This window comes from Cricetulus griseus, chromosome X, assembly GCF_003668045.3.
Source record: "Cricetulus griseus strain 17A/GY chromosome X, alternate assembly CriGri-PICRH-1.0, whole genome shotgun sequence".
Taxonomy (NCBI): Eukaryota; Metazoa; Chordata; class Mammalia; order Rodentia; family Cricetidae; genus Cricetulus; species Cricetulus griseus.
In genome coordinates this window covers 2,424,018-2,448,572 of record NC_048604.1, presented here as the reverse complement: position 1 = coordinate 2,448,572, position 24,555 = coordinate 2,424,018, and the positions used below count along the sequence as shown (strand labels likewise).

General features: G+C 47.8%; 2 protein-coding genes across 2 annotated transcripts in view; both read right to left on the bottom strand.

The window, feature by feature from the left end:
- Positions 1-2,772: 2,772 nt before the first annotated feature.
- LOC100758339 (paraneoplastic antigen-like protein 6B) overlaps positions 2,773-24,555 on the bottom strand; it is a 54,139-nt gene continuing 32,356 nt past the window's right edge. Inside the window, 2 exon segments of the mRNA XM_035450105.1 lie at positions 2,773-3,479; positions 3,482-3,765. Of these exon segments, the coding sequence (XP_035305996.1) occupies positions 2,773-3,479; positions 3,482-3,765 (991 nt within the window).
- LOC100758054 (PWWP domain-containing DNA repair factor 3B) lies at positions 15,165-17,321 on the bottom strand. Its single transcript, XM_027433116.2, has one exon. The coding sequence runs from the start codon at positions 17,319-17,321 to the stop codon at positions 15,246-15,248; it is 2,076 nt and encodes a 691-aa protein (XP_027288917.1). The 3' UTR covers positions 15,165-15,245.

Sequence of the window (24,555 nt, the reverse complement as noted above, 5' to 3'; positions counted from 1 at the left end):
CCCCCATGAAGTTTATAATTCACAAATGTTTTCCCCAATCCAAAGATGGTGTTTTTGTTTGGTTGAATATTTTATTTTGCTATGCATAACAATTATAGTTTGAGGGAATCTTTTATGCTTTTGCTGCCTAAAGTTTTGATGTGATAACTAAAAAATGCTCCAAGAACAATGTCAGGGTCAAAATTCTTTCTTCAACACATAGATGCATAGTTTCCTAAGTGCTATTTGCTGAAAAGACCATACTTTCCCCAACTTTGGTATTTTAGGGCACCTTCCCCTGGAAATCAGTTTCTTATGGATGTGTAGCCTAGTTTATTGTCTCTTTTTCCCACCTTGATGTCAATGCCATACATTTACCTGTTTGTTTGTTTGAGGTAGTCTCTCTCTGTAGCCCTGGCTGTCCTGGAACTTACCATGTAGAGCAGCCTTGCCTTGAACTCAGAGATCCTCCTGCCTCTTACTCCCAGTGGGGTAATTAAAAGTGTTTGCCACCACGCCTGGCCACTGCACTCTTTTGATCATTATATCTGTGTAATATATTATGAAATCAGGAAACCTAATGCCTCCAATTTTGGTTTTCTCCTTCAGGAGGGCTTTGGCTATTTACAGCCTTTTGTGGCTCCACAGATTCCCCCGCCCCATGTTTTAGTGAAAAGAATGGCATTTGGGTTCTGTGGTAATGATTTTCTAACTGAAACATCTAGCAGTCAGAAATATTGGGGCAAAGGGCCTTGATTGCCGCCCCATAGCCTCACTTGAGCACACAACTGACTTATCCCTATTTCTTGTCATCTTGGAGTGCCTCTCCCCTGAAAGCCAGATAACCAGTGGTCCCACCCCACACCAGTGTGGTAATATTTTGTTTATGTTATAATAAAGCTTGCCTAAAGATCAGAAAGCAGCCAGACACTAAAATTTTCACCTTTACCAAGGCTCAGACCAAAATGGGGGGGGGCGATTCTGTCCTCAGATTGTGTCTCCAGACTGCACTGCTGTCCACCAAGCCTCAGACTGCACTAATCCTGTCTCCTCCCATCTTATATTCCTATCTAGTTTGGGATTAAAGGCATGTCATCACAGGCACTGAGATTAAAGGTGTGAGTTCTGTTTCTCTTTTAGACTGCATCACTCTCAGTTGGCCCAGGGTGGCCTTGAACTCACAGAGATCCATCTGCCTCTGTCTCCCAAGTGCTGGGATTAAAGGTATGACCACCACTGTCTGTCCTCTATGGCTAACTAGTGGCTTAGTGTGAGTGTGTGGCTAACTAGTGGTTTAGTGTGTGTGTGGATAACTAGTGGTTTAGCTCTTAACTAGGTTTGTGGCTAAGTAGCAGCTAATCTCTGCATTCTGTTCTACAGGCAAGCTTTATTAAGTCATAAACATAACATCATCACCAGCGACTGGTCAGCCTGCTCTTATCAACCCAAGCCCCCCCACCCCATCTCACAGCCCTTCATGTTCCTGCCCTGAACATATCCCAATCTTGCTCCAGTCCAGCCCAAGCCTAGAAAAGGCAAGATGCAACTGTAACACCCATGGAATTTATTGAATAGATAGATACATTTACTGAAGCCATTGAAGGCAAGGGGATGACAGCACAGATATTTCTTGCAGCTGCTAGAGGTCACAGATACTATCTCCTACCATTCTGCAATTCATGGGGAAGGACCTCATCTGCTTGCCTCACTGAGGTCTACATGCCTCAGCTTCCTTTCAAAGGACCCCTGATATGTATGCCTCTTTCCAGATGGCATCTGTCAATGTTCTTTCTTTTAGGGGGATACTCTAGAAGAATCACCCATTGCAAGGTGATCATGATTTATTCTGGCATAAGACAGTCACTGGACACCAGAAAGCACAGAAAGGAACATTTCACCAAACAGAGGAACTTGATTCACAAGTAACAAGAGTGAATCATTACATATTGGTTCTCAGATCCCATCCATCCTTAGTCCAGGTCTTCATGCCCACCCCAGGTTGAAATCAGTCATAAGATGAGCATCAGCCAGTTCCTAATTGTCATCATCCATCCTTTTTGCTGGTTCCTTCAAGGGCTTGGATTGGGATCTCTGTGGCGGACCTTTTCAGGTAAGAATACAGACATATGCAGGGAATAAGCAGCAAGTGGATGGCCTGCAAGAATATCAAGAGAGCTGACCAGGAATACACAACACGAGCCAGGAGCAGAGCAAATGGGATCTTGGCTGGAATGAAAGTTCACAGCACAAGCTAGGTTATGGTAGTGATTGGCTGGGTGGGTTAGGGCTTCCACCCATCTGGGATTGGTACACTTTGCCTAGGGAGTAATGGATGGGAGAGCTAGTATGAAAGTGCATACTCATTGAATAGCTGGGTTACTGTGACTACAATTAAGGATGAGATTCCCAAGGCAGTGTCATAAGCCTGCCTAGGCATGCTGACTGGGTAGAAGAGTCAGGTAATCAGGATCCTTACAATATAGACTCTTTCTCCCTAATATCTTCCAGGCCACGGAGTATAGCAGATATCTTCAGGCCCTCTCCTCTACTCTGGGGCTGACCCTTCATTAACACTTCTAGGCTGGTACAAGATGGGATCCTCTGCCTTATGTTCTCCCGCTTAGTCAAGGCTATCCAGCACCCAGCCAGGCCCCCCTGGGCACTCTCTAGGAGTACTGCCCATCTGAGCTAGGGTGGAAGCCCCATGGGCTCATCAGGTCCTGCCTGTCTTAGGTGTACAGAGCCGTGGTCTCAGTTATGGTCTTCTATCTCTTCCTCAACCTCATCCTCTGCCTATTCCTTTGCCCCATCTTCCTCCTTCTCCACATTCTCATCTTCTGCCTTAGCATTGGCTCTGCCATCTACCTGGGCAGGAACCAGATGACCAACTTCATCTAACACCTGGGCTCCCATGTTGCTGGCTAGTCTTGCCTCCCGTGTCTTAGACTCCTGTATGAGCCCCAACAACGCCAGGAAAGTAGGAGACCTCCCAATCATTCTCAATCTCCTCAGAGCTTCATCCAGAGTCTCAGTCAGGTTAGCCCTGGTGAGCACCTGCCTCAGGTGGATATCATCAGTGGAGGTTTTCTCTACAGCCCCCTCCGGGATGGCTTTCTGCAGCAGGACTTTTAGCCTCAACACAAAGGCAGAGAGCTGCTCATCTGGCTGCTGCTGAGCAGTCAAACACTTCATTCAGATGGTGACCTGAGACTCATTGTCTCTAAATACCCGGATGAGGGCCTCTAGGCAGTCCTCTGCAGTCTTTCCTGGATTCTCTGCTAACAGCCCATGTACAAGATACAGGGCAGTCCCCCGCAAGCCCTCCAGCAATTGTCTCCTCTTTTCCCTTTCTGGGACCCTTTGCCACACCTGAAACATGTCAGTGGTGTGGTCTAGCCAGACCTCAAAGTATTACTCCCCAGGAGCTGGCTGGACCTTCCCAGAAAACACACCTAAGCGCTGGTACTGCAAGGTTTCCACCCAGGGCTGGATTGACTGACTGACTGGAGCCTGCACACTCTGTCCAGCTCCAGACCCAGGGCTCCAGGTACACTGTCCACAGTCTGCCCCTGTTGCTCCAAGAAGTGGAAAACACGACTAAGAAGCTCTTCGCTGGAGTAACGGGGCACAAAGACAACATTTCAGGGCCCCCCAGTTCCTAGAATTTTCCTTGGGACCAAAGCATAGTTGACTTCCTGGTCAAGCTCAACCAGAGCTGCAGTGGCATTATCCTCCTCATGAAATACTTTGCCCAGCACAGTAAAGTGGAGTGAAACTTTTCCAAGGCTCACACTAGGGGCAGGAAACAGTTTCCACAGAAGTAGGACAGGTTGGGGAAGGAGCCTAGGCTAGGACTCACTTAGGGAGACCAGCCTAGGTCTCCAAGCCTACAAACAAAAACAGGGAGAGAGGAGGTTAATTTCCACACTCCCCCACCCCTGCTCCTTCTCATCCACTATCCCTAGAGCAAAGGCTCTCAATGTGTGGGTCTCAATCCTTTGGGGTCAAAAGACTTTCACGGGGTTCTCCTAAAACCACTGGCAAACACAGATATTTACATTATGATTCATAACAGCAGCAAAATTACAGTTGTGAAGTAACAATGAAAACAATGTTATGGTCGGGGGTCAACACAACATGAAGAACTGTATTAAAGGGGCATAGCATTAAACATGTTGAGAACCACCACCTTAGACAATGCTTGTGCATCCCACCCCATGCCTCGGGCACAGGCCTTCCCCATCCTAGTACCTTCCTGCAGTCCAACTCAGGCAGGCCTGCAGGTTGGGGCGGGGTTTGTTAGGGCTAGTAGTACCCTCCCAGGATTTGGCACCTCTTAAGAGCAGGATCCTTCCTCATTCAGTCCCACAGCAAGGATTCCCCAGGCTGTTCTCCAGGATTCTCTCGCCAGCCAGCTCCCTTGCTCTTTCTAGCAGTATAGTCAGACTCTCTCGCTTAGAACAGTGTACAGGCACAGGCTTAACGCTGCTCTCTGCAGTGCAGACTCCAGGAGGATGTGTGGTAGCCAGGGAGAATAGACCCTCTACATCCTGCAGGAGTGGGCCAGCCAGGCCATTGGCGCAGAAGGCTCAGGAGACAAGGCTGTCGCCTAGCCCTTAGCAAACTGGGGACTCCTCCTGTGATGTCACTGGGGCGGCTACTGGTGATGTCACCTGCTGCTGATCCCTCCCCCACCATACCTCTATGCCCCTGACACAGGGGACACAGAGTGCTCAGGAATCTCCACAGAAGGGCACCAGAAAGCTGTGGTGCCCCCTCTAGCTCTGTCTCCTGACCAAGGCCTAGGAGCCGGTGCTCTGAGGCTTTTGCCCCTGTTGAGACCCTATCTGGACCTAGTCCAGTGACAGAGCTGGGCAAGCAACACCTGGTCTAGGTAGAGTCCCTGAAACAGATGGATACCACGTGAGCTCACATGAGCTCACACATCCCATCCCACCACTCCCCACGGAGCACGCGCCATCTGGATGGTGCCCACCCCAGTGGAAGGGGCTGCAGGCATCTTCAACACTTGAGTGTTTTGCTGCCCTTGGTGCCAGTGGCTAGCTCACAGGAGGGTGGTCCAGCATTAGGCATGCCTTCCCTGCTCTGCCTGCTGTATATCCAAGTTCTTGAAAAGCTGCTTTTGAGATTTGAAGCCCAAACCCTTGGACTTGTATCTTACTGGCTGTCCTTGGGCCAGTCCCTCCCCTTCTAATCACAGAAAACTTCAGAGTTTCTGGGAAATGTGCCTAAATTCATGTAGACAACACTGTGATGACAGTGAGATGTTCAAATTTTCCCTGCCTATTGTGTCAATAGCTTTCCAGGTTCTGGGACATGTCTTTCTTGGTGCTGAGGGTAGCATGGGTGACCTAAATCCCACTATACAGGTTCTGGGACATGTCTTTCTTGGTGCTGAGGGTAGCATGGGTGACCTAAATCCCAGAAGCCTCTCTATGTGTTTTAGCATCAGTTGTCTTCCATCCATCAGTCCCCCCACCATATCTTCTGCTGCCTGGGCTAGAGATCCCGTCAGAGCTGTGCTACCCTGGCTCAAAATAGTTTCAGGCCCTGCCAGTCTTACCACTTTCTCTCCAATCACCAATTGTTCAGGGCCACATGCATAACATCTCTCTGACAGTGAGAGGGCAAGCAGGTTCACAGAAGATCATACCTCTACAGATCCTTTCTTGGTCCCCTTTTCTTTCTTTGGGCACCATACTCTGGCCACTTGACTTTCAGTACTGGTTTCCCTGTTGGTGTTCATCTCACTCATACTGCACTGGCTTATTGTTGGATACTCCAATTAGGTTATTGTCATGTTGGACTGTCCCAGACAGTAATGCCACCTGCATCCTATCTGCCTTCTTAAACCTCTGGCAGTGAGGAAGGCTCTGGGGTATATACCAGAAAGTGACCTTGCTGAAATTTGGGCTAAGTCCAAGTACGCATTCATTAATCCATTATGTGCTGTGAGTGGGGCAACCCATGTTCTCTGCCATTAGTAGTGTGGAAGTGCTCACCTGTGTCCTACAATGCAAGCAGCCTTTCAGCCTTGACCATTGAACACCCTAAGGAGAAAATTAACCCCTCATGCATCAATGTGTGTTTGGCATTTCATTAATAGGTTATTATATTGTACATTTTCTTACAATTTCATCTTCTACTCCTGCTCCATCTTCTGTGAATCTCTTTTGTCCCTTCCTCATGCCTAGCCCCATCCTACACACAGGTCTTTGACCAATTTTTGGGAGAAAGTTTCTAGCATCAAAGCTGAAGGCACTCTTATTGTGTACATGTAACCATTGCCCAAAACAGGTTACATTAAACTTGACCTAACACTTGGTCTTTCAGTTTGTCATGTGTGGTTCTCTTTCTTGCCTCTGTGATTCCTACTATTATTATCTACTGATGGGGAAAGTACTTCTGTGTATGTTTATCTTATTGATTGTTGAATAAAATACTGTTTAACCAATGGCAGCAAGTTAGACAGGACTAGGAGTCATAGAGGATTCTGGGAAATGTAGTAGAGAAGTGGTGATCCAGGCAGGAAGTGACATAGCAAGGAGACTCATATTTAGCATATGAGGATAAACAGGAAGTGTCCCCTTTTCCCCTCAGCGCCTCCTCCAGCCGCCTCATGTGAGTTACCAGCAAGAGAGGGTGCCTGCAGAAGGCATCCTCTATAAGATAAGTCTTATAAAATATATACATTTATGATAATTAAGACTGAGCTAACAGATGAGAATCCTAGTCATTGGCCAAGCAGCATTTGAACCTAATGCAAGTTTCTGTGTATTCATTTGGGCCCTAACTCGGGTGGGCGGCTGGCATAGAGCTCACACGTGCCGGTGGGATTCAGCAGCTTTGGCAGAAAGATTTATCGTAAGAATCTACAGTCTGTATATAAGTTCTTTGGAAAAAAGAGAATTGTAAGACTTCTCTTACAACCCAACTTTCTCAATTGACCTAAACTACCTAATCCCTCCCTTACTCAGCTTCCAGGGCCCAAACTGCGTGTTCTCCTGCAGGCCAGTTACTGCTATTAATGTCAGATGTAAGAATTTCTGTCTACTGAAATGCGCTGTTTAATCTGTCATGGCTCATACAATAAATACCTTGTCTTCTTTTTTGGTTTAGGTGTAATTATCCTGGGGTCTTTCCTCAGAGAAGACACTCCCTTGGGAACATAAATATGCAGGATGGTCTAGTATTACCAGCTGGCCCAGTGGGCTTGCCAGCCGATTATCAATACATTTCCCATTTTTAGGTTTGTCTCTTCTTTCCCTCCCTCAGCTGTTTTCCCTTGTCTTTTCTCTATGCCCAGTGTCTCTTTCTCTCAGCAGTTAGTAGCCTTTCCTTCTCTAACCTTTTCTTTCTTGGCTTCTGGGACACCCCTTCCTCTATTTGAAATGACCTTCTGCCGTTTTCCCTGCCTTTCAGTTGAAGTTCTCCTTCAATCTCTCCCACCTACTTCTCCTCCTCCTATTCCTTTCTTGGAGTTCAGTATAGTATGGGTGGTTTCCTAGCTTCAGGTCTTGGAATGCTTTCCAGAAATGTTCTGTGCTGGTAATGATACCTTCTCCAGTTCTGCCCATGTGCATTTGACTGTCTATTTGAATGCCTCTGAGGCATTTAGAAATTCAGATGTTTCACCTAGGGTGCTTCAAATACTTTTGCATACCTGCTATTTCCCTGGGCTTCCCCCATCTACATAAATAGAAGTCTCTGCCTTCTATTAGGTTGCTTGAGCAAAGGTGGCAGGAAACTTCCTCCACTTTCTTTCATTTCTTACCTCTAAATTCCACCAAAGGCTATCAACTGTGACCTGGAACTGCCATTCATTTTCATAGTTCTAAGCCTGGTGTCTTATTCTTAATGCCTGTACTCTGACCCCTCTACCTTATATACTGATTAGTGGTATTATTTACATGTCATCACGAAATAAAGCATAGGTCTTCACATTTGTGCATTAAGGACTCCCTCCTGGAAAGCAAGCAGGTGCCCTTACAAAAGGAGTCTTGCAAGATCACACTATCCAGGATGTTGAGTGAATCTGTCTTCTGGGTTGTAAGAACCAATAGGAGAGAGAGAGAGAGAGAGAGAGAGAGAGAGAGAGAGAGAGAGGAGACAGAAAGAGAAAAAACAGTGTGAAAGAGACAGAAAGAGGGAAGAGAGACAGAGACAGAGAGACATACACATACTCTGCAAGGAATGAAGACATGAGAAAGAAAAGCTGATACAATTTAGCTAGTCAAAATTTCACTGACAATGAGTGCTAGACTGAGTATGCCTTGAAGGACATCTGAATAAATTCTCCAGATAAACAGGGGTGAATGACTCAACACCCAGATCTGTGAAAAGTAAATTTATGCTTTTCATGTAAGTTAATCTGCCTCAGGTATTTTTTTACAGCATCACAAATGGACATGACATCCTGAGTGCCCAGCCTGGAGTCGTGGACATGAAACCCAAGGGACCTTGTTCCTTCTAGATCAGCTCACCAGCCCACATGGTCTTCTTGGATCTCTCTTTGGTTTGTGGAGGTGGGTGATACTTCAGGAGTAAGCCAACATTCATGAACAAGGCAAAACCTTGCAGGCAAAAGGTCTTACCCAAGTGCACAGACTTCTGCACCCATCATCTCATGGAGACTCCTTGGTATAACGAGAGCCGATCCATAGTCCCTATGGTTAAGATATCTTTATTCAGATAAACGCCAGACAAATGCAAGCCAGAGCTTTCCAGGGGCAGCAAAGCAACTAGGCCAGAGAGAAGGGCTCACATGTGCTTTGCTGCCCCTTAAGAACCCCTCATGCGTCATCCTGACCTCATCTTGACCACGCCCTGACAGGCGTGGTCAGGCACACCTGTAGCCAACCTCTAACAGGCATGGCTACTGTCCCCTACAATTCCCCTTTTAGTCTAAAAGAGGATTAAAACTTAACAGTATAAACTATCCAAAATTAACAATCATAAAGGTGAAATACAAGAAGATACAATAATCTGCTATTGCACATCCTAACCATGTCTATTTCAGCTAAACCCTAAAGTCATCTGAAAGAGGTGTCCAAACCTGAACACCTCCTTCCAATCCCAACCCTAAACAATAGGAAAGTTATTCCTAACTAGGCTTACACTACCCTAATAGACAATAATGGGGAATGGGGCGTATCATCCTCCAAGTTACTCCTGCTGAAATGGGACGATGGTAGCCTCGTGGGGTCCTGTGGGAAGAAAATGTTAGTATAGTGAAAGTCTCTAATGGATTATATCCAGTCCATGTTAGATGGGATTTGCTTGATTGAAGATCTAGATTGAAATCCTCAACTTGATTGAAGTCAGTACTCAAAGCTCTGGTCAGAGTGTCTGTTGAAATGGACTAAGTTGGATCCAGTGCAGTCTAGGAGGTATGGCCCAATTCCTTTTCCGGAGCATCCAGGGATTGCTGTCAGGTGGGTCTTCATTGGCTGCATGGGACTCAAACATAAGTGTTAGCAGAGAAATGTTTGCTTGTATATGTATGTATGCTGGAAAAGGCAATCGTGGAAAAATAATGATTATGAGAAGGTGCACACCTTGAAGGAAAGAGCCAAGAAAGTCAAAGACAGTCCCCAAGTTTTTCTCTCATTCTGTATTACATCAATTGGCTTCGTGATACAGTCCAGAAACTCTAAAGTTTAGTTAAACAACATGCTTGGATTTTAGGGGAGGAAAGCCAAATCCAACTCTAAATCCAGCATTGATTTACTTGAATAGGGACTAGAAAATAAAGAGAAATAGAGTTATTTGAGAGACAGCTGTAAAGTTTACCGCATGGCACGTTCCTTTTGTTTGATGGTTATAGCCACCTTCTCTTCTTAAGTGTCCTTGGACTTTTGGAGATGAGTTTTCTTGTGAAGACAGAAACAAAGCACTTCCCTTTCCTTTGGGAGGTTTCTATTTAGTTTATGAGATATATCTCAGTAAAATACTTGTCACTTGTCCTTGTGGAGAGGTTTGTCTTTTCCAACTTGAATCTTGATCAACTTTGATGGTATCCAAGTTTTTCTTCTCCTGTGGAAACAAATGCAAAAACTCTACCCCAAGGAAAAACATGTCCAGGCTTCCATACTGAGGTTAATACATCTTTGAAATATACTGGTTGATTCAGTTCAGAAGTTTTTTCCATAGTCCAGTGTCTTTCTGCAGCTGTTTGTCCTTTTTCATTGGCATTAAGAAAGTTTAGTGTCAATAAAGCATTATGCAACCTATGTTTGGGGGGTTTTGAGTTACCAGCCTGTCTATGGAGAATTTCCTTAAGTGTTCTATTATATCTCTCAACCACTGCTTGTCTTGTAGGATTGTGTTGTATACTGGTGACATGCTTTATGTTATAGTATTTGAAAAACGGTTCCATTTTTGTGGAGACATATGCTGTAGCATTGTCAGGTTTATTTATGCAGGTATAACAATAACTGTCAACACCTTTAGAAGGTGTGTAATAACAGAATTAGCTTTTTCAGAGTTGAGAGCAGTAGCCCATTGGAAACCCAAGAATGTGTCAATAGTATGATGTACATATTTTAAATTTCCAAATTCTGTAAAGTGAAAGACATCCATCGGCAAGATCTCATTCCTCCGAATGCCTTTAGGATTACAGCCTGCTGGCAGTGGAGTTTGGTTATGAAAAGAACAAGTAGGACAGTTTCTCACTATCTCCTTGGCTGGTTGCCAAGTGATGGAGAAGTCCCTTTTTAAACCTTTGCTTTTTACATGATGTTTCTTATGAAATTCTGAAGATTTTAGCACAATTCCAATTAATAAAGGGTCAATCTCATCATTGTCTTATGCTAGTGGGCCTGGCAGACCCGTATGGGGTCTGATATGTGTAATGTATAAAGGATTACTTCTGTTTCTGATTGTTTCCTGTAATTGTAAAAGCAACGAAGTTAATTCTGTATTATCAGGAACGAATTCTGCAGTCTCAATGTGTAACACGACTCTCTCTGCATATTGAGAATCAGTAACTATATTAAGAGGTTCTGTAAAATCCACAAACACCATAAGAATTGCATATAATTCTGCCTTCTGTACAGATGTGTACGGACTTTGAACTACTTTACTTACCTCACCTGCTTTATAACCAGCCTTACCTGATTTGTTGGCATCAGTGTAGAAGGTAAGAACTCCAGAAATGGGAGTTTGTCTCACAATACGTGGAAGAATCCAGACTGGTTTTTTTATGAATTTAATTCTGTCAGTTTGGGGATAATTGTTGTTAATCATTCCCAAAAAGTCAGTAAGAATTATTTGTCAATATTAATGATCCTTCCACAAGGAGGAAATTTCTTCATTAGTTAAAGGTACTATGATTTCTGCTGAATCTTTTCCAGTCAGTTGACGAAGTCTTAATTTGCCCTTTAAAATCAAATCAGAAATCTTTTCTATATATGTCTTTAACTTTTTATTCTGTTTATGTGGCAGAAATATCCACTCCAATATGGCGTTTTCCCTCTGCATCAGAATTCCAGAAGGGTATTCTCTGGATGGCAAGATGACCAGAATACAATCTAAATCAAGGTTTATCCAATCTACATGCGTATCCAATATTCTATTTTCTACCCATAGTAGTTCTTTTTCTGCATCAGTGGATAATATCCGTGAACTGTTTAGCTCCTTGTCACCTTTAAGAGCCATTTTAAAATGCTTTAATTCATGTCCTTCTACCCCAATAATTGTCTGTAATTGAGAAATTTCTCCTAGCAGCTTCTGAAGACTATTAAGAGTTTGATAACGATCCCTTCTAATTTGTACCTTCTGTGGTCTGATTCTTTGTAAGTCTATCTTATATCCTAAATAGTTAATAGAATCTCCTCTTTGTATCTTTTACAGGGCAATCTGTAACCCCCATCTAGGCAGAACTTCTTTTACCACGTCAAACATACATTCCAAAGTTTCCTTATTGGAATCTGATAAAAGAATATCATCCATGTAATGATAAACGAGGGATTGTGAAAATTTCTTATGAATTATTTCCAAAGGTTGTTGTACAAAGTGTTGACACAAAGTAGGACTATTTAGCATCCCTTGAGGTAAAACCTTCTACTGATATCTCTGAACTGGCTGTGAGTTATTAAGAGTTGGTACAGTAAATGCAAATTTCTCTCTATCACTTTCTTTAATGGTATAGTGAAAAAAGTCTTTCAGGTCAATTACTATGATCAGTCATCCTTTAGGTATTAAGGAAGGCAATGGCATTCCAAGCTGTAGAGAGCCCATAGGTTGAATTACCTTATTTATGGCTTTCAGGTCTGTCAGCATTCTCCACTTACCTGAATTCTTTTTGATAACAAATACAGGAGAAGTCCAAGGGCTGGTAGACTCCTCTATATGTCCAGCCTCTAGCTGTTCCTATACTAATTTTTCTAAAGCCTCTAGCTTCTCAGAGGTCAAAGGCCATTGCCCTATCCAGACAGGTTCATCCGTAAGTCACTTCAATGGCAGGGCCTTTGGTTACTCTGAAGGTCAATCATTTGTATTTAATTTCTGTACAACCTGGATGGTTGGTAACTATTTCCATAGCGTCTTACACGATCCTTCCTACTATCCAGCGACTGTACATAATTTGTATCTGACATTGGAGGGATGTTAATTTAACTTTTCCATTGCTGTAAGAAGAGATCACGACCCCAGAGGTTTATAGCTATATTTGCCACGTAAGGTTTCAGTCTCCCTTTCTGTCCTTCCGGTCCAATGCAGACCACCGAGCGAACACTCTGTTAAACTCTAGATAGTGTTCCAATTCCCAAATATTTTACATTCACTTCCCTAAGTGGCCAGTCCTTCAGCCAGGACTTGTGGGTAATAATAGTAATGTCCACGCCCATGTCTAATATGCCGTTAATAATTTTATTATTAATTTGTACCTTTAAGTGAGGTCTTCTATCTTTGATTGAGGTCTGCCAAAATATGCACTTTTCGTCTTGTCCAGTCCTATCTGATTCTTCATCACTAGCCAAACTGTCATCTATGGCATTGTCATCTTTCACAATAGACAAAGAACTATCTATTTGTCCTGTGAGAGATTGTCTTCTACAAGTTACTGGAAATGACCAGATCTTTTTTGATGTGGGGGCCTTCTTGAGTTGCCTTCAGTGTTTCCTAGCCTTTATGGGTTCCCTTGTATGTCCCTGGTCGATCTACACACATTAGCCCTTACCACATCTCAAACACAATACAGAAGGCAGTGGCCTTTTGCATGAGGGATCCTTAGAATTTCTTTGCCTACAATTTCTCCTTACATGCCCCATTCTACCACAGATGAAACATCTAGGTTACTGACACTTCCGTGGTCTCCTGGACTGGGCTCTTCCTGCCTGAGGCTCTGGTTCATAGTAGTGATGAACCCTGGCCTCTTGGTACCTATATCAATCCCTGTAATGTGTCCTTCCCAAACCCTTCTGTTATCATCTCTGGGGCTCTTAATCTCCTGCTGCCTTTTGAAACCAATTGGGTTAGCTTCTTCTTCCCAGATTCCAGCATCTTGCACATTATACTCAATGTGGGCAGTATGCAAACCCATTCTTCTTGTGGAGCTGATCTGATCTTTAAAGGCAAAAGTATTCTTTTGCATATTGGGTTTGCATTGTCATAAGCTCATGTATACACAATCGAATGTCTTATTGCTGGATCTGTTACTTGCAATTCTACTGCTGTGGTGAACCAGTCTAAGAAGTCCTTGAATAGTTCTGTTGGTCCCTGCTCTATTCTGGCATAAGCTTACAGTCTTTCCCCTGGCTCACGAACCTTATCCCATGCGTTTAGTGCTGCTTTCCTGCATAGGGACAACATATGGTCGTCAGATTCAGCCTGAACTTGTGGATCAGCATGAATAGCTTCTCCTAGGAATTTTTCAGAGGCACATCAAGACTGTCCCCAATGGCTTGACGCTCAAAAAGCTTTCTCTCCTCTCTGATCAATGTCTTCCATTCGATTTGACAAGAATTCTAAAGTATAGCTGACACCAGTCCTACCCAATCTCAGGGTGTCACCCAGTTAAAGGTGGCCCATGAATGTAATAACTGTTTTACATATGGGCTATGAAGACCATATGAGACAACTGATTCTTTAAGTTGTCTTAAGATCCTTTAGCTGTACAGGCAGCCACACATAAGCCACCAGTCCCTTGGAGTGTTTGTTATTTGGTGGCTTTCCTATGAATGTTGCTGGGTAGAAAATGAAGTCTACTGCAAAGAGTCATCCCATGAGGTTGGCAAATCTTTCTCATTAAGAGTATGAAGTCTCTGGGGAGTGGACAATGGCTGAAAATATGAAGTGTTTCCTACAACTGGAGAAAACATGAGTTCATTACCCAGTACACACTTTTAAAAAAAAGGGGGGGTATATGGAGAGGTATCTGTAATCTCAGCACCTCAGAGCCAGGCCAAAATAAACAAATAAAAAGTCCTGCCTGGCTAAGTCATTCTAGCACAATCAGTGAGCCACAGCTCCAGGGGTCCTGTCTCAAAAAATAAAGAGGGAATAACTGAAGAAGATACGAGATTCTGACTTATGATTCTGACTTATGACTTGTGCAAGCATGCACGCACGCGCACACACACACGTTGTCTCTCTTACATATGCACACACACACACACACACACACACACACACACACACAGAGAGAGAGAGAGAGAGAGAGAGAGAGAGAGAGAGTTCTTTGAAATCTGCTATCTCCAGGGTCACACATTTCCAACCCCTTCTTTGGCTGCAAAGCACACATCTGTTCCTCTCCTTCAACATCGTGAATGAGCAAAGAACGTGAGATAGTGGAGAAAACAGTGGAACCCTGGCCCCACCCATAGTACCCTAGAGAGGACAGGAAGTATGGGGGCAGTCAGAGACACAAGACACAGTGTCATCAGGGATGTGGTGTGCTGTCTGAGTGTGTGGGCTCCGTGCATCGAGTGTAAGGCTGTGCGTAGCTAGCTAATACTCCACCCACGGCTGGCCATGTTCCAGAGAGGCACCCCTATGGGACTTCTCTGCACTTGGGCACAGGCCGAAGAAGGCTAGACCTGGCCTGAAACTAACAGGAATTGTCAAGCAGATCGAGACATCTGCACCATCAAGCACGGATGTGATAATTTATTTTGAGGGGCGGGGGGAGGAGGGCGGGAGAAACACGTATACCGTGAGGATCTTTCAAGCCCCGCAGTCTCCCAGGTGGTCCTCTTTTGGAGGCGGAGCTGCAGGGGTGATGGCTGAAAGAAGGAAGCTCCCTTCTAAGGAATGGGTGCAGAGGGGTCCTTGGCGGCCCAAATCCTGGCTGCTGACCTCTTCCGGGCCGCCTTTAGGATGGTCTTATCAAAGAGCTCTTTCTCACGATGGTGCACAGGTGGGCCACGCAGGTACTTCTCTTCTGCCTCCTTGTAGCTAAGCTCATCCAGGGCAGCGATGGAGCAGATGATAGCTTCTGGAAGAAGAACCTCCATGGTAAATCGGACTTTGTCTCCCCTTGCCAGGGAGAGCAGGGCCTCATCTGCTTCGTTGGATATTTCTTGCAAATGTCTGGCCACGAGATGCAACTGGTCCTCGTCCTCCAGGTAGGTCTCAATGCAGAAGACTTCCCTCTTTGACTTCCAAAGGTTGTCCAGCCACCTGGACGGTTTCCTGCCCTTTACGATGTCCAGCAGGTGCTGGTCTGCCCCCTTTCTCTTCACGATGAAGTCTACGAGCTTCTGGTTGGCTCTGTCCCAAGCGGCCCTCATGCGGTCAGGCAGGAGTTTCTTACGGGGCCCCTTCCCACCCAGGGCGGTCTCCTCCTCCCAATCTTCCAAGTCTGCATAGCTCACCTTGGGGAAATCAATGTGCAGGTCCCCCTCTTGGATGGCTCTCCTTAGCGGGTAACTGGCTTGCGCGGTGTAGTAATCCATAAAGGAGCCCAGGAAGGAGCCACAGGCGAGGACCTCTCTGTAGTGGTTGATCACTGACAGGCACCAGTTGATGGCCTGACCATACACTCTGCTGGCTCTCCTCAGGAGCACTGATTTCTCCCCACAGTCCAGGTGCTTCAGCTTTCGGAGAGGGACTCGGACACCCTTGTGCTCAAACTGCATGTTGCCCTCGATCAGCAGCACCCTCGCCATCTTGTCGTTTTTGTTGACACTCTTGACCACGGCTGGCCAGAAAGGAAGGTCCTGGAATTTGAACCAGACCAGCATCCCTCGTTCGATGGTATTTGGCCCCTGGGCAGAAGCCACGTTGGTGGCTTGGCAGACTTCTTCAACTCCAGCCACTCTCCTCTTGCCCCTGGTGCTAGTCACCTTTGAGTGCACTGGAATTTCCAGATCTGGCAGCATGCACTGTGCACACAGCACATGGACCTTCCTTTTCCTGCTAGCAATGCGGACTGATCTTCGCAGCCTCGGGATTGGAGGCGTGCAGGCTGCCGATGCCCCCTTTGAGTCTGGCTTTGGGGTTCTAGGGCCGGGGTCCTGCTTGTTCTCTGGGAGGGTGGTCTTCCTTTGGGCTCCAATAGCCCTGATCTCCAGGCCTCCACACCGTACTTGCTGCTGGAGAGCTTTGGGCGAGGTAGAGGCATGTCTCGGTGGCCCGGAGGCAGCCTGCTGCTCGTTTTTAGCCCGGGCACCCTCCCTGGAGGCTGGGGTGCTCAAAGACCTGAGCTTGGATGTGCTCAGCTTTCTCTTGTTGGGATTATCACCAGCATTTCCTGCTGGTGGCTTGTAGGAACTTGGCCACAATCTAGTGCCTCTTAACAAGTTCCCTTGCATTTCAAAGTGAGGGGGCCCAACAGCAGTGTGTGCCTGGGCTTTCCCCCCTTGCACTGCAGGCTCATTCTGTGAGCCCATCAACACAGGTCCCAGGCGGCCCCGCTTCCCAGGACTCCGGTGGGAGAGCCCTTGGCCTTTCTGGTTGTGCTCTTGGAGGTGCAGGCGCTGGTGTGAGCTGGAGTTGGCCTGCTCTTCTGGAACCTTCAGAGTCGCTGTGCTGGTTCTTCTTTGGCCACCTGCCCTTCCTCTTTGATGCAAGCAGGTTCCCTCGCCCAGGACATCCAGTGCCACCTTGAGGGCTCTTCTGTATGCCCTGGTCTGCCGTGGCGAGCCATTACCCTGTGACTCCTTTCCTGCCAAGGAGGCGATGGTTACAATTTCAGACCTGGTTAGGGGCCTCACCTCTGTGCTCCTCACTCTCGTCTTCTCTCCCACAGGCAGAATCTGGACCTCCAGGAAAGATGCCCCTCTCCTCTTACTGTGGGATGAGGTCCTGGGTCTGGATAACACCCGTGCAGGCCACATCTGGCCCTTCCAGCTACAGAGCACATACTCTGCAGAGTCCATGGTGATGGGACTCTGGAGCTGTGCTGATCAGGACAGGGTTGCTCCCTTGGTTGTGGTGGGCTCTGTGACTGCTGGTCGTCTGTGACCTGCCTGTAGTGCTATCCTCCTTCCAGAATCTGGTAGACAAGCTTGAATTGACGTCCTAGCTCAGGGTGACGTGGGCGTATCCTGTGGCTGGGGAGAGGAAAGCAGAGCTGCATCAGGAGGGAATTCGCCTTTAGTGGACACAGAAGCAACAGCTCAATGAGGTGAGGAGAGAGAAAGCAAGGGAGTACACAAAGTCTGTTCTACAGAGGTGAGGGTGTGTGGGGGAGAAGATATGGAAGGATCCAGAGCAGGTGTGTAACACACGGTTGCCCACCCTGAGGCTGGGGTGGTGAACTTCCTCCTGGAGAGGTGAGTGTCTTTACTTAGATGGCCTGTGTATTTTCTTGCCCAGCCTGGTCCTTGGGGCTCCCTGGGATTATGTCGGGGAATGGGGGAGCCTCATTGTTCTCTTTCCTAGGGAGCTAATCCCACCCTGCCTCACCTCCAGGAAGCCCATGGACACCTAGTGCACCGCTGCCTTCCACACCAGTGAGATAGATACCAGGTTGAGGAGGAGCAAGTGGGTGGGGAAATCTTCATGGTGATACACACAACATGGCAAGTAAGGATGGTTGCTGTCACTGTCATAGCTTCCGGCCTCCCCGCCCCCACCCACCCCCCACCCCAGGACCACATATTTTGGTTCAGATTCCTTGTTCCAAACTCCATCCTGGACCTCACTGTGGGATCAAGTGTCCACATGGCCCAAAGGAGAGCCCCTGAAAGAAAGCACCTCATCGTGGAGAAATGCTTACCAATTGGCAGACCCAGGAGTGTCAGATGGAGAGCGGCAGGGTTAAGTGTCTCTGTTGGAATTGCCCATCCTCCTGCCGCAACCTCAAGTCCACAGACCTTACACACCCACATCTGTCTGTGATGGGCACTGCGCTACCAACAGATCCCAGGCCACAGAACTCTCCTGCCCACAACCTCTGTGTCCTAATGTTAATCCACAAAGTCTTAGATAGACAGGAAATCAAAGCAGCTACTTGTTGGCCTGGTTCATCACTTGTCCATCCACAAGTCCAGAGGGCATGCTTTGAATCGGAAGTGGTGTCCAATGTCATCTGTAGTGTAGCTCTCCTGTTCATGTTCCTCCATGCTCTGCCTCTCCACATAGTTCCTTCCCCTTGTGCTGCTCAGTGGAATCTCATCCCTTTCTTCTCTTCACTGTGACCGGGTGTGTGTCGGTGGTCTACTCCTTTCCTGGCTGCTCTTGCCTTGGGGCCATGGTTTCCTATCAGCAGTGTGCATGTCATGCATGCATGCGGGGAGCAAAGCCCACATCTGTCTGACCCTCAAAAGAGGCCCACTGTGCTTGCCGAGAAGGACCACGGTCTTTGAAGGACCACAACACGGAAGAACCAGGAAGGGCTCATGTGCCACAGCTGCTCACCATTCGTGCCAGGGTGCTGGTGGCTCCTGTCATTACCAGGCACAGTGAGGCAGAACACTGTGGACTCTGAGCTCCTGACACAGCTTCCTAAGGACAAACTGCTCTTCTTGGGGACTCCCAAAAAGTTACCCCACATCCCTTCTGTGAGTGAGGGCCCACCGAGCTCTCCCTTAGCGACTTCAGTCCTTATCCATAGGAGTTCCCAACTGTACAGAAATATGGGAGGCAAATGATATTCTCATCATTACCTCAATCCTCCCCTTCCCACTCTCTGCATCCATAAACACCCATCGGTACATTAAAGCTCCCTATTCACTGTGCAAATGTGCAGTGCCCCTTCTGCCGTATTCCCATTCAAGACTTTCTGACTTCAAATCGGATGTCACAGTGCACAAAGTGGCTATCTACATAAAGGAGTCTAGGTCTGTCCAGGCCACACCTGCTCGGTGATGCAATACCAAATGTGTACTGTGGAGGTCTGGGGCCCAATTTCGGGATCACCCATAGTAATCCTTCCTCTGAGGAATCTGTGTGATCCTCTGATCCAGCCCCCTTGGAGTCCTGGGTCACAGCTGTCTCCTGAGGAAAACATAGGTGCCTCGGTGACTTGCGGCTGCCTTCTGCTGGACCTTCTTCTCACACGCCCTCCAGCAAGGCTGAACGAGCACCATTAAGCTCAACTATGCCCCATATCCAGGCACCACGCTTCAGGCACGAGAGAGCCCACCCCTCACTCGCTGCCCTTAGAAACCACAGATGCCCTAGTTACACTTACAGAATGCAAGCTTTCCACCCCAGGCAGGCCTGCATGCGCCTCTGCTTGCCTCAAGCATGATGTCCTCAGCCTCACACACTTCCTGAGTTAGAAAGCATCCCTGGGAATACCAAGTATGTGTTCAAGCCCACAAGCCCAAGGCATCCATGCAGCATCTGTAACCCGGTCATAAAGAAAAGTGTCTGCATTCATATCAGGCCGCACTCTCCCCAGTGTGTGTATCCCATCTGTCACGCCTATTGCTCCAGGGCATAGAAAAGTCCTTACATTTTCTACAGCCTGCTTAAATATTGTCAGTATTGCCTTCTGCCTCCATCGTTTCAGGCATCTCCTCCAGTGCACTACCTTCAACAGTTACCTTTCCGATGAAAACAGCACTATCTTACCCAGAGGTGAATGGAGAAGTGTGCAAGATGGAATCCTGAAATCTCCATCTCAGCACATGCCTTGGCCCCGTGCCTGAAGGCCTTCTATCAAGAACTTGCACGCAATCCCCGTGTTCCAGGTTTATTCATATGTTCTCCAGATGGGAACTTCCAGATGGCTTCCCTCCCTGTGGCAGTAAGACAGACAGACGGGGGACAGTCTGATGAGAGGGTGCAAGAAGGGTACAACGAATATTGCTCGCTCACAGGGGCAGAGATACCCAGAGAGATCCACATGATGTGCTGGCGGGTCAGAGAGAAACCCCAGCTGCTCATCCTGTAAGGCCCAGCTAGCTGATGCTTAACCCAACCGTGAGTGGAGTAAAGACTCAGGCCCTGACACAAACTAATAGCTGTCGAGGGAACAAACTCTGCCCCTTCCTCAGACGTTCATACCACACTGGTTTTACCTCAGTCTGCCCAGTTTCGATTAGTGACCTGTTTAGAGGCAGCCCTCTTTTGGAGGCATGTCTTGTCAGGTCTCCAGTCTCTTCATCCCTCCAAGGGAAATGGCAGTCCTCACCCCCCTCCCCGTTTACCTACTCTCTCTCTCTCTCTCTCTCTCTCTCTCTCTCTCTCTCTCTCTTTCTCTGTCTCTCTCTCTCAGACAACACAAGCCACAACTATCTCGGGTAAGGTGCTGTCACACGAACACGGTCAGGAGCCCATGTGACAATCATAGCCAAACAGAGACGAGGCATCCATTTACGTGGGTTGGTGATCTATGCTTTCAGGGCCTGAAACGATGAAGCTGGCACCAAAGAGGTGTCACCTGAGGACAAAGAGACAGGGCTGGCTGAGCAGCCAGTCCTTGGGGCTTCGCTTCAAAGAGTAGTAGTGAGAACCTCTCCTGTCCCATGAAAGAGCAAGCACGCTCCCGAGGCACACTCACAGGCTCAGCTCCCACTCAGTCAGGCTGGCTGCAGGCACCTACCTACGCGCTTTGCATGTCTGTCTAGTGATTCCACCTCTCCAGTCTGAGTATCCTTCGCAAATGTATCTGTAACCAGGAAAGAATGGCTTGTCCCCGTTGTCATGGCAACCACAGTGTCATCGGAAAAACGTTCTCTCCTAGTAGCCAGTTCTCTGTGGAAATCAGGAAGTAGTAATCCACCCAGGAGGCTGACTGTTCACTTACATCCCTGTCACCTAGTCGTCCCCACCCCCACCTCTGCCAATCCCCTGCAGCTGCATGCATGAAAGAAAATAAGCACGCACACACATACTACAGAAGGTGATGCTGCCATTCCAGGGCCCAGGGGGTCTTCGTGCAGGGGCTTTGACCACAGAGGGTCTGAGACAAGGCAAGACAGGAGATGACGGGCTCCTTTCTGCCTTCTAATATAATAAGATGACGTGGGGGCCAGATGTCAGAAGATCACCCTTACACCTGTCAGAATTCTGAAGCCAGGCAGATTGTTTCTCCAGATGTAAATAAGTGTTTGGGCAGAAAATATGGAGGACCGTAGACCTGCAGGAATTCAAGTGGCAACACCATCCCCCCCCCAAAAAAAACCCTCTCTAATCCCAAGCAGGAAGGAGAGAGAGCAAACTTCAAATTGCAGGAGGCTTTGGAAACCTCAAAACCCACCCACAGTGGCATATTTCCTCCCTCAGTGCCACACTCCCAACAAACCCAAACAGTGCCATCTATTAGGAAACGAGTATTCGAAAGCCTCAGGCTGTGGAGGCTATCTCATTCAAATCAACACACACACACACACACAACCACACCCAACACACACAGACGCATACGAAACAGAAACACACCCAACACAAGACACATACACACACACACACACACACAGACACACACACACAGACACACACACACACACACACACACATACACAGAGACACAAACACACAGACACACACACACACAAACACACAGAGACAGAGACAGAGAGACAGAGAGACAGCGACACAGAGAGAGGAAACTGTGTTCCTTTTAGCTGCCTCAAGGCATGCCTACTACTTCATGCACCCTTCCCTGCATCTAGTAGGATGTTTTCTCATCCAATTAGATGACACCATTTTGGAAAGTTCGCCTCTTCAGGGTTTTTCTACTTTGCTCACAGCACATACATGGGACATTACAGAACATGCTTTTTGCCTGACCCATTTCACTTATAATACTCCCGACGTTCATGGGGCGGGGGGCAGTGCATTCCTCTCAGGGCTGGGTAAGTATTGTGTTGTGCTCATGTGCTATGCTCTGTGTATCTCTTTATCATGAGAGAGTAATTTGGGACTTTCCCACTGTGACTAGGGCTGCCACGAGCTTTTGTGTACCTATATTTTCTCAAATGCGTCTATTCAGGGGACCGGCCCATACCAAGTGGTGGAATGACTGTGTGATGGGCTGATGTAACTTTACCCATTTTGATGAACACAAAGGTACTCCCCTCAGTAGATACAGCATTGCAAATCCCCACAGCAGCAAGGACTTGGGATTCTTCCTATGGGTAACAGTGGTTCTTAACTTCCTTCCTAAATAGTCAAGTAACTATCTCTCTCTCTCTCTCTCTCTCTCTTCTTCTCTCTCTCTCTCTCTCTCTCTCTCTCTCTGTGTGTGTGTGTGTGTGTGTGTGTGTGTGTGTGTCTGTGTGTGTCTGTGTGTGCGTGTGCGTGTGTGCGCATGCACAGGTAGGGTCGAGTTAACTGCTGTCATTGTTTGTTTCCTGCATTCCCTAAGGTCAGATTCACATGTGCCACCACAGACATGAGTCAAGCCTGAACCACTACAAGCCCCAAGTTACACTCGCATGATTGCTGGATGGGTGTCCCTTAGGGGCACCTTCAGCTAGTGTCATGCATGCTTGCCTGTTTCTCTAGAGAGGCCAGCACTGTTAGTTTCCAGAAGTGAGGACTAACCCTGGAAAAGGAGAGTCTCTGGTGACTGTCAGGAAGCATGTCTATAGGTGAGTGAGTAGGTGTTAGGGCCCATGAGGTGATGCCATGGGCCTCACTTCCACCCTGGAGTGGACAGGGGCCAGAAGGGCTTCCTGGGAGAGCTTTGTGAAGGTGTTAGGGACGCCAAGGCGGGGGGGGGGGGTGGGGGGGGGTGGGGGTGGGGCAGGACAGAGCGCTTGCCCCTGCAGAGACTAGGGCCCTTCTCCATGGCCCTTTCAGTACCCTTCTGGTATTCCTGCCATTCTGAACAGGTCTATACTTGTACATGTTGAAGCATTGCAAGCAGGGAGCAGAGGTGTTCCTGGCACTCTCAGCCCTCCCTAGGTGAGTTCCTAGCTTATGCATGCACGACCTAAAGCTCCAAGTCCAGTATGCCTTATTACGGGGTGGGCCTCAAGATGGCCAGGCTCACCTATGCAGACATGGTTTTCCACAGAGGTATGCAACACTTTCTGGAAGTGAGGCATACCTGGGACTCCCTGTGGGAGAGCAAGAGGGTCTGAGGATTGTGGTGACCTGTGTCCCTATAGGTGAGTGACTAGGTATTGGGACCCAGGATAATCCCTGAGGTGATATCATCCGCAGCCTGAATTCTACAGTGGAGTGGGGGAGGCCAGGAAGGGCCCTGTGGGAAAGCTTTGATACGAAGCAGGGACTGAGAAGAGTGGGCAGGACAGGGCAGCATGTGTTGTGGTCGCAGCAGGATTAGGGACCCACGCTGTGGCCCTTTCTGAAGTCTTTGGGCACAGGAGACATTTATCTGGGTCCACATGTCCACAGTTGTGCCTAATTAAAACAGGAGCAGGGGCGTTTCCTGTCCTCCCCTGCCTTAAAGTGCAACTTCCTGTCCACGCCTGCATGATTGCAGCTGGGCTTAGGCAAGGAAAAGGATTGGACAGGCGCACGCATGCGCCCAAGTGGCGGCCCCACTATTTTCCGGAAGTGAGGACTAACTAGCTGTGAGCGTCGTCGAACGGAAGCAGGGTTTCGGGCCGCTGTCCTGAGGCCTGTTCCTCTAGGTGAGTGGCCAGGTATTAGGACCCAGGATATTCCCTGAGGTGATGTCTGGCTCCTAAGTTCCACACCGAGTGGACTAAGCCCCAGGAGGAAAGTCTAGGAAGGCTTTGTGAGGGACGGAGGAGTGGACCGAGCAGCGCGCACGCTTGGGGAAAGACTAGGGACCTTCCACATGGCCCTTTCTGAGGTCTTTGGGCACTTCAGATGTCCTCTTGGTCCATATGTCCACGGGTGGACATATTCCAAAGAGGGGTGTGGGTCCTCGGGTCCTCGCAAGCATTAATACAGCGAGCGGTTTCTCGGATGCGCATGCGCAACCCGAACACCCAAGTACGCATGCGTGAGTGCCCCGTAGGCCTCAGCAAGGATAGGGGCGGGGCTGGCCTGGGTCACGCATGCGCAAACGTTTTCCAAGGCGGGAACAGTTCCGGGAAGCGAGGTCTCTCCAGCCCTGACTGCCCTCGAGGGTGAGAGTGGTTTGTGGCGGGCGGAATGCTGTGAGGCGTACTCTCCTAGCTGAGCAACTAGGTATTGGAAGCCACTGTAGTCCATGAGGTGACTTCCGGAGCCTCAATTACCCATCGGATTGGAAAAGGCCCCGGAGGGAGGACAGTCTGG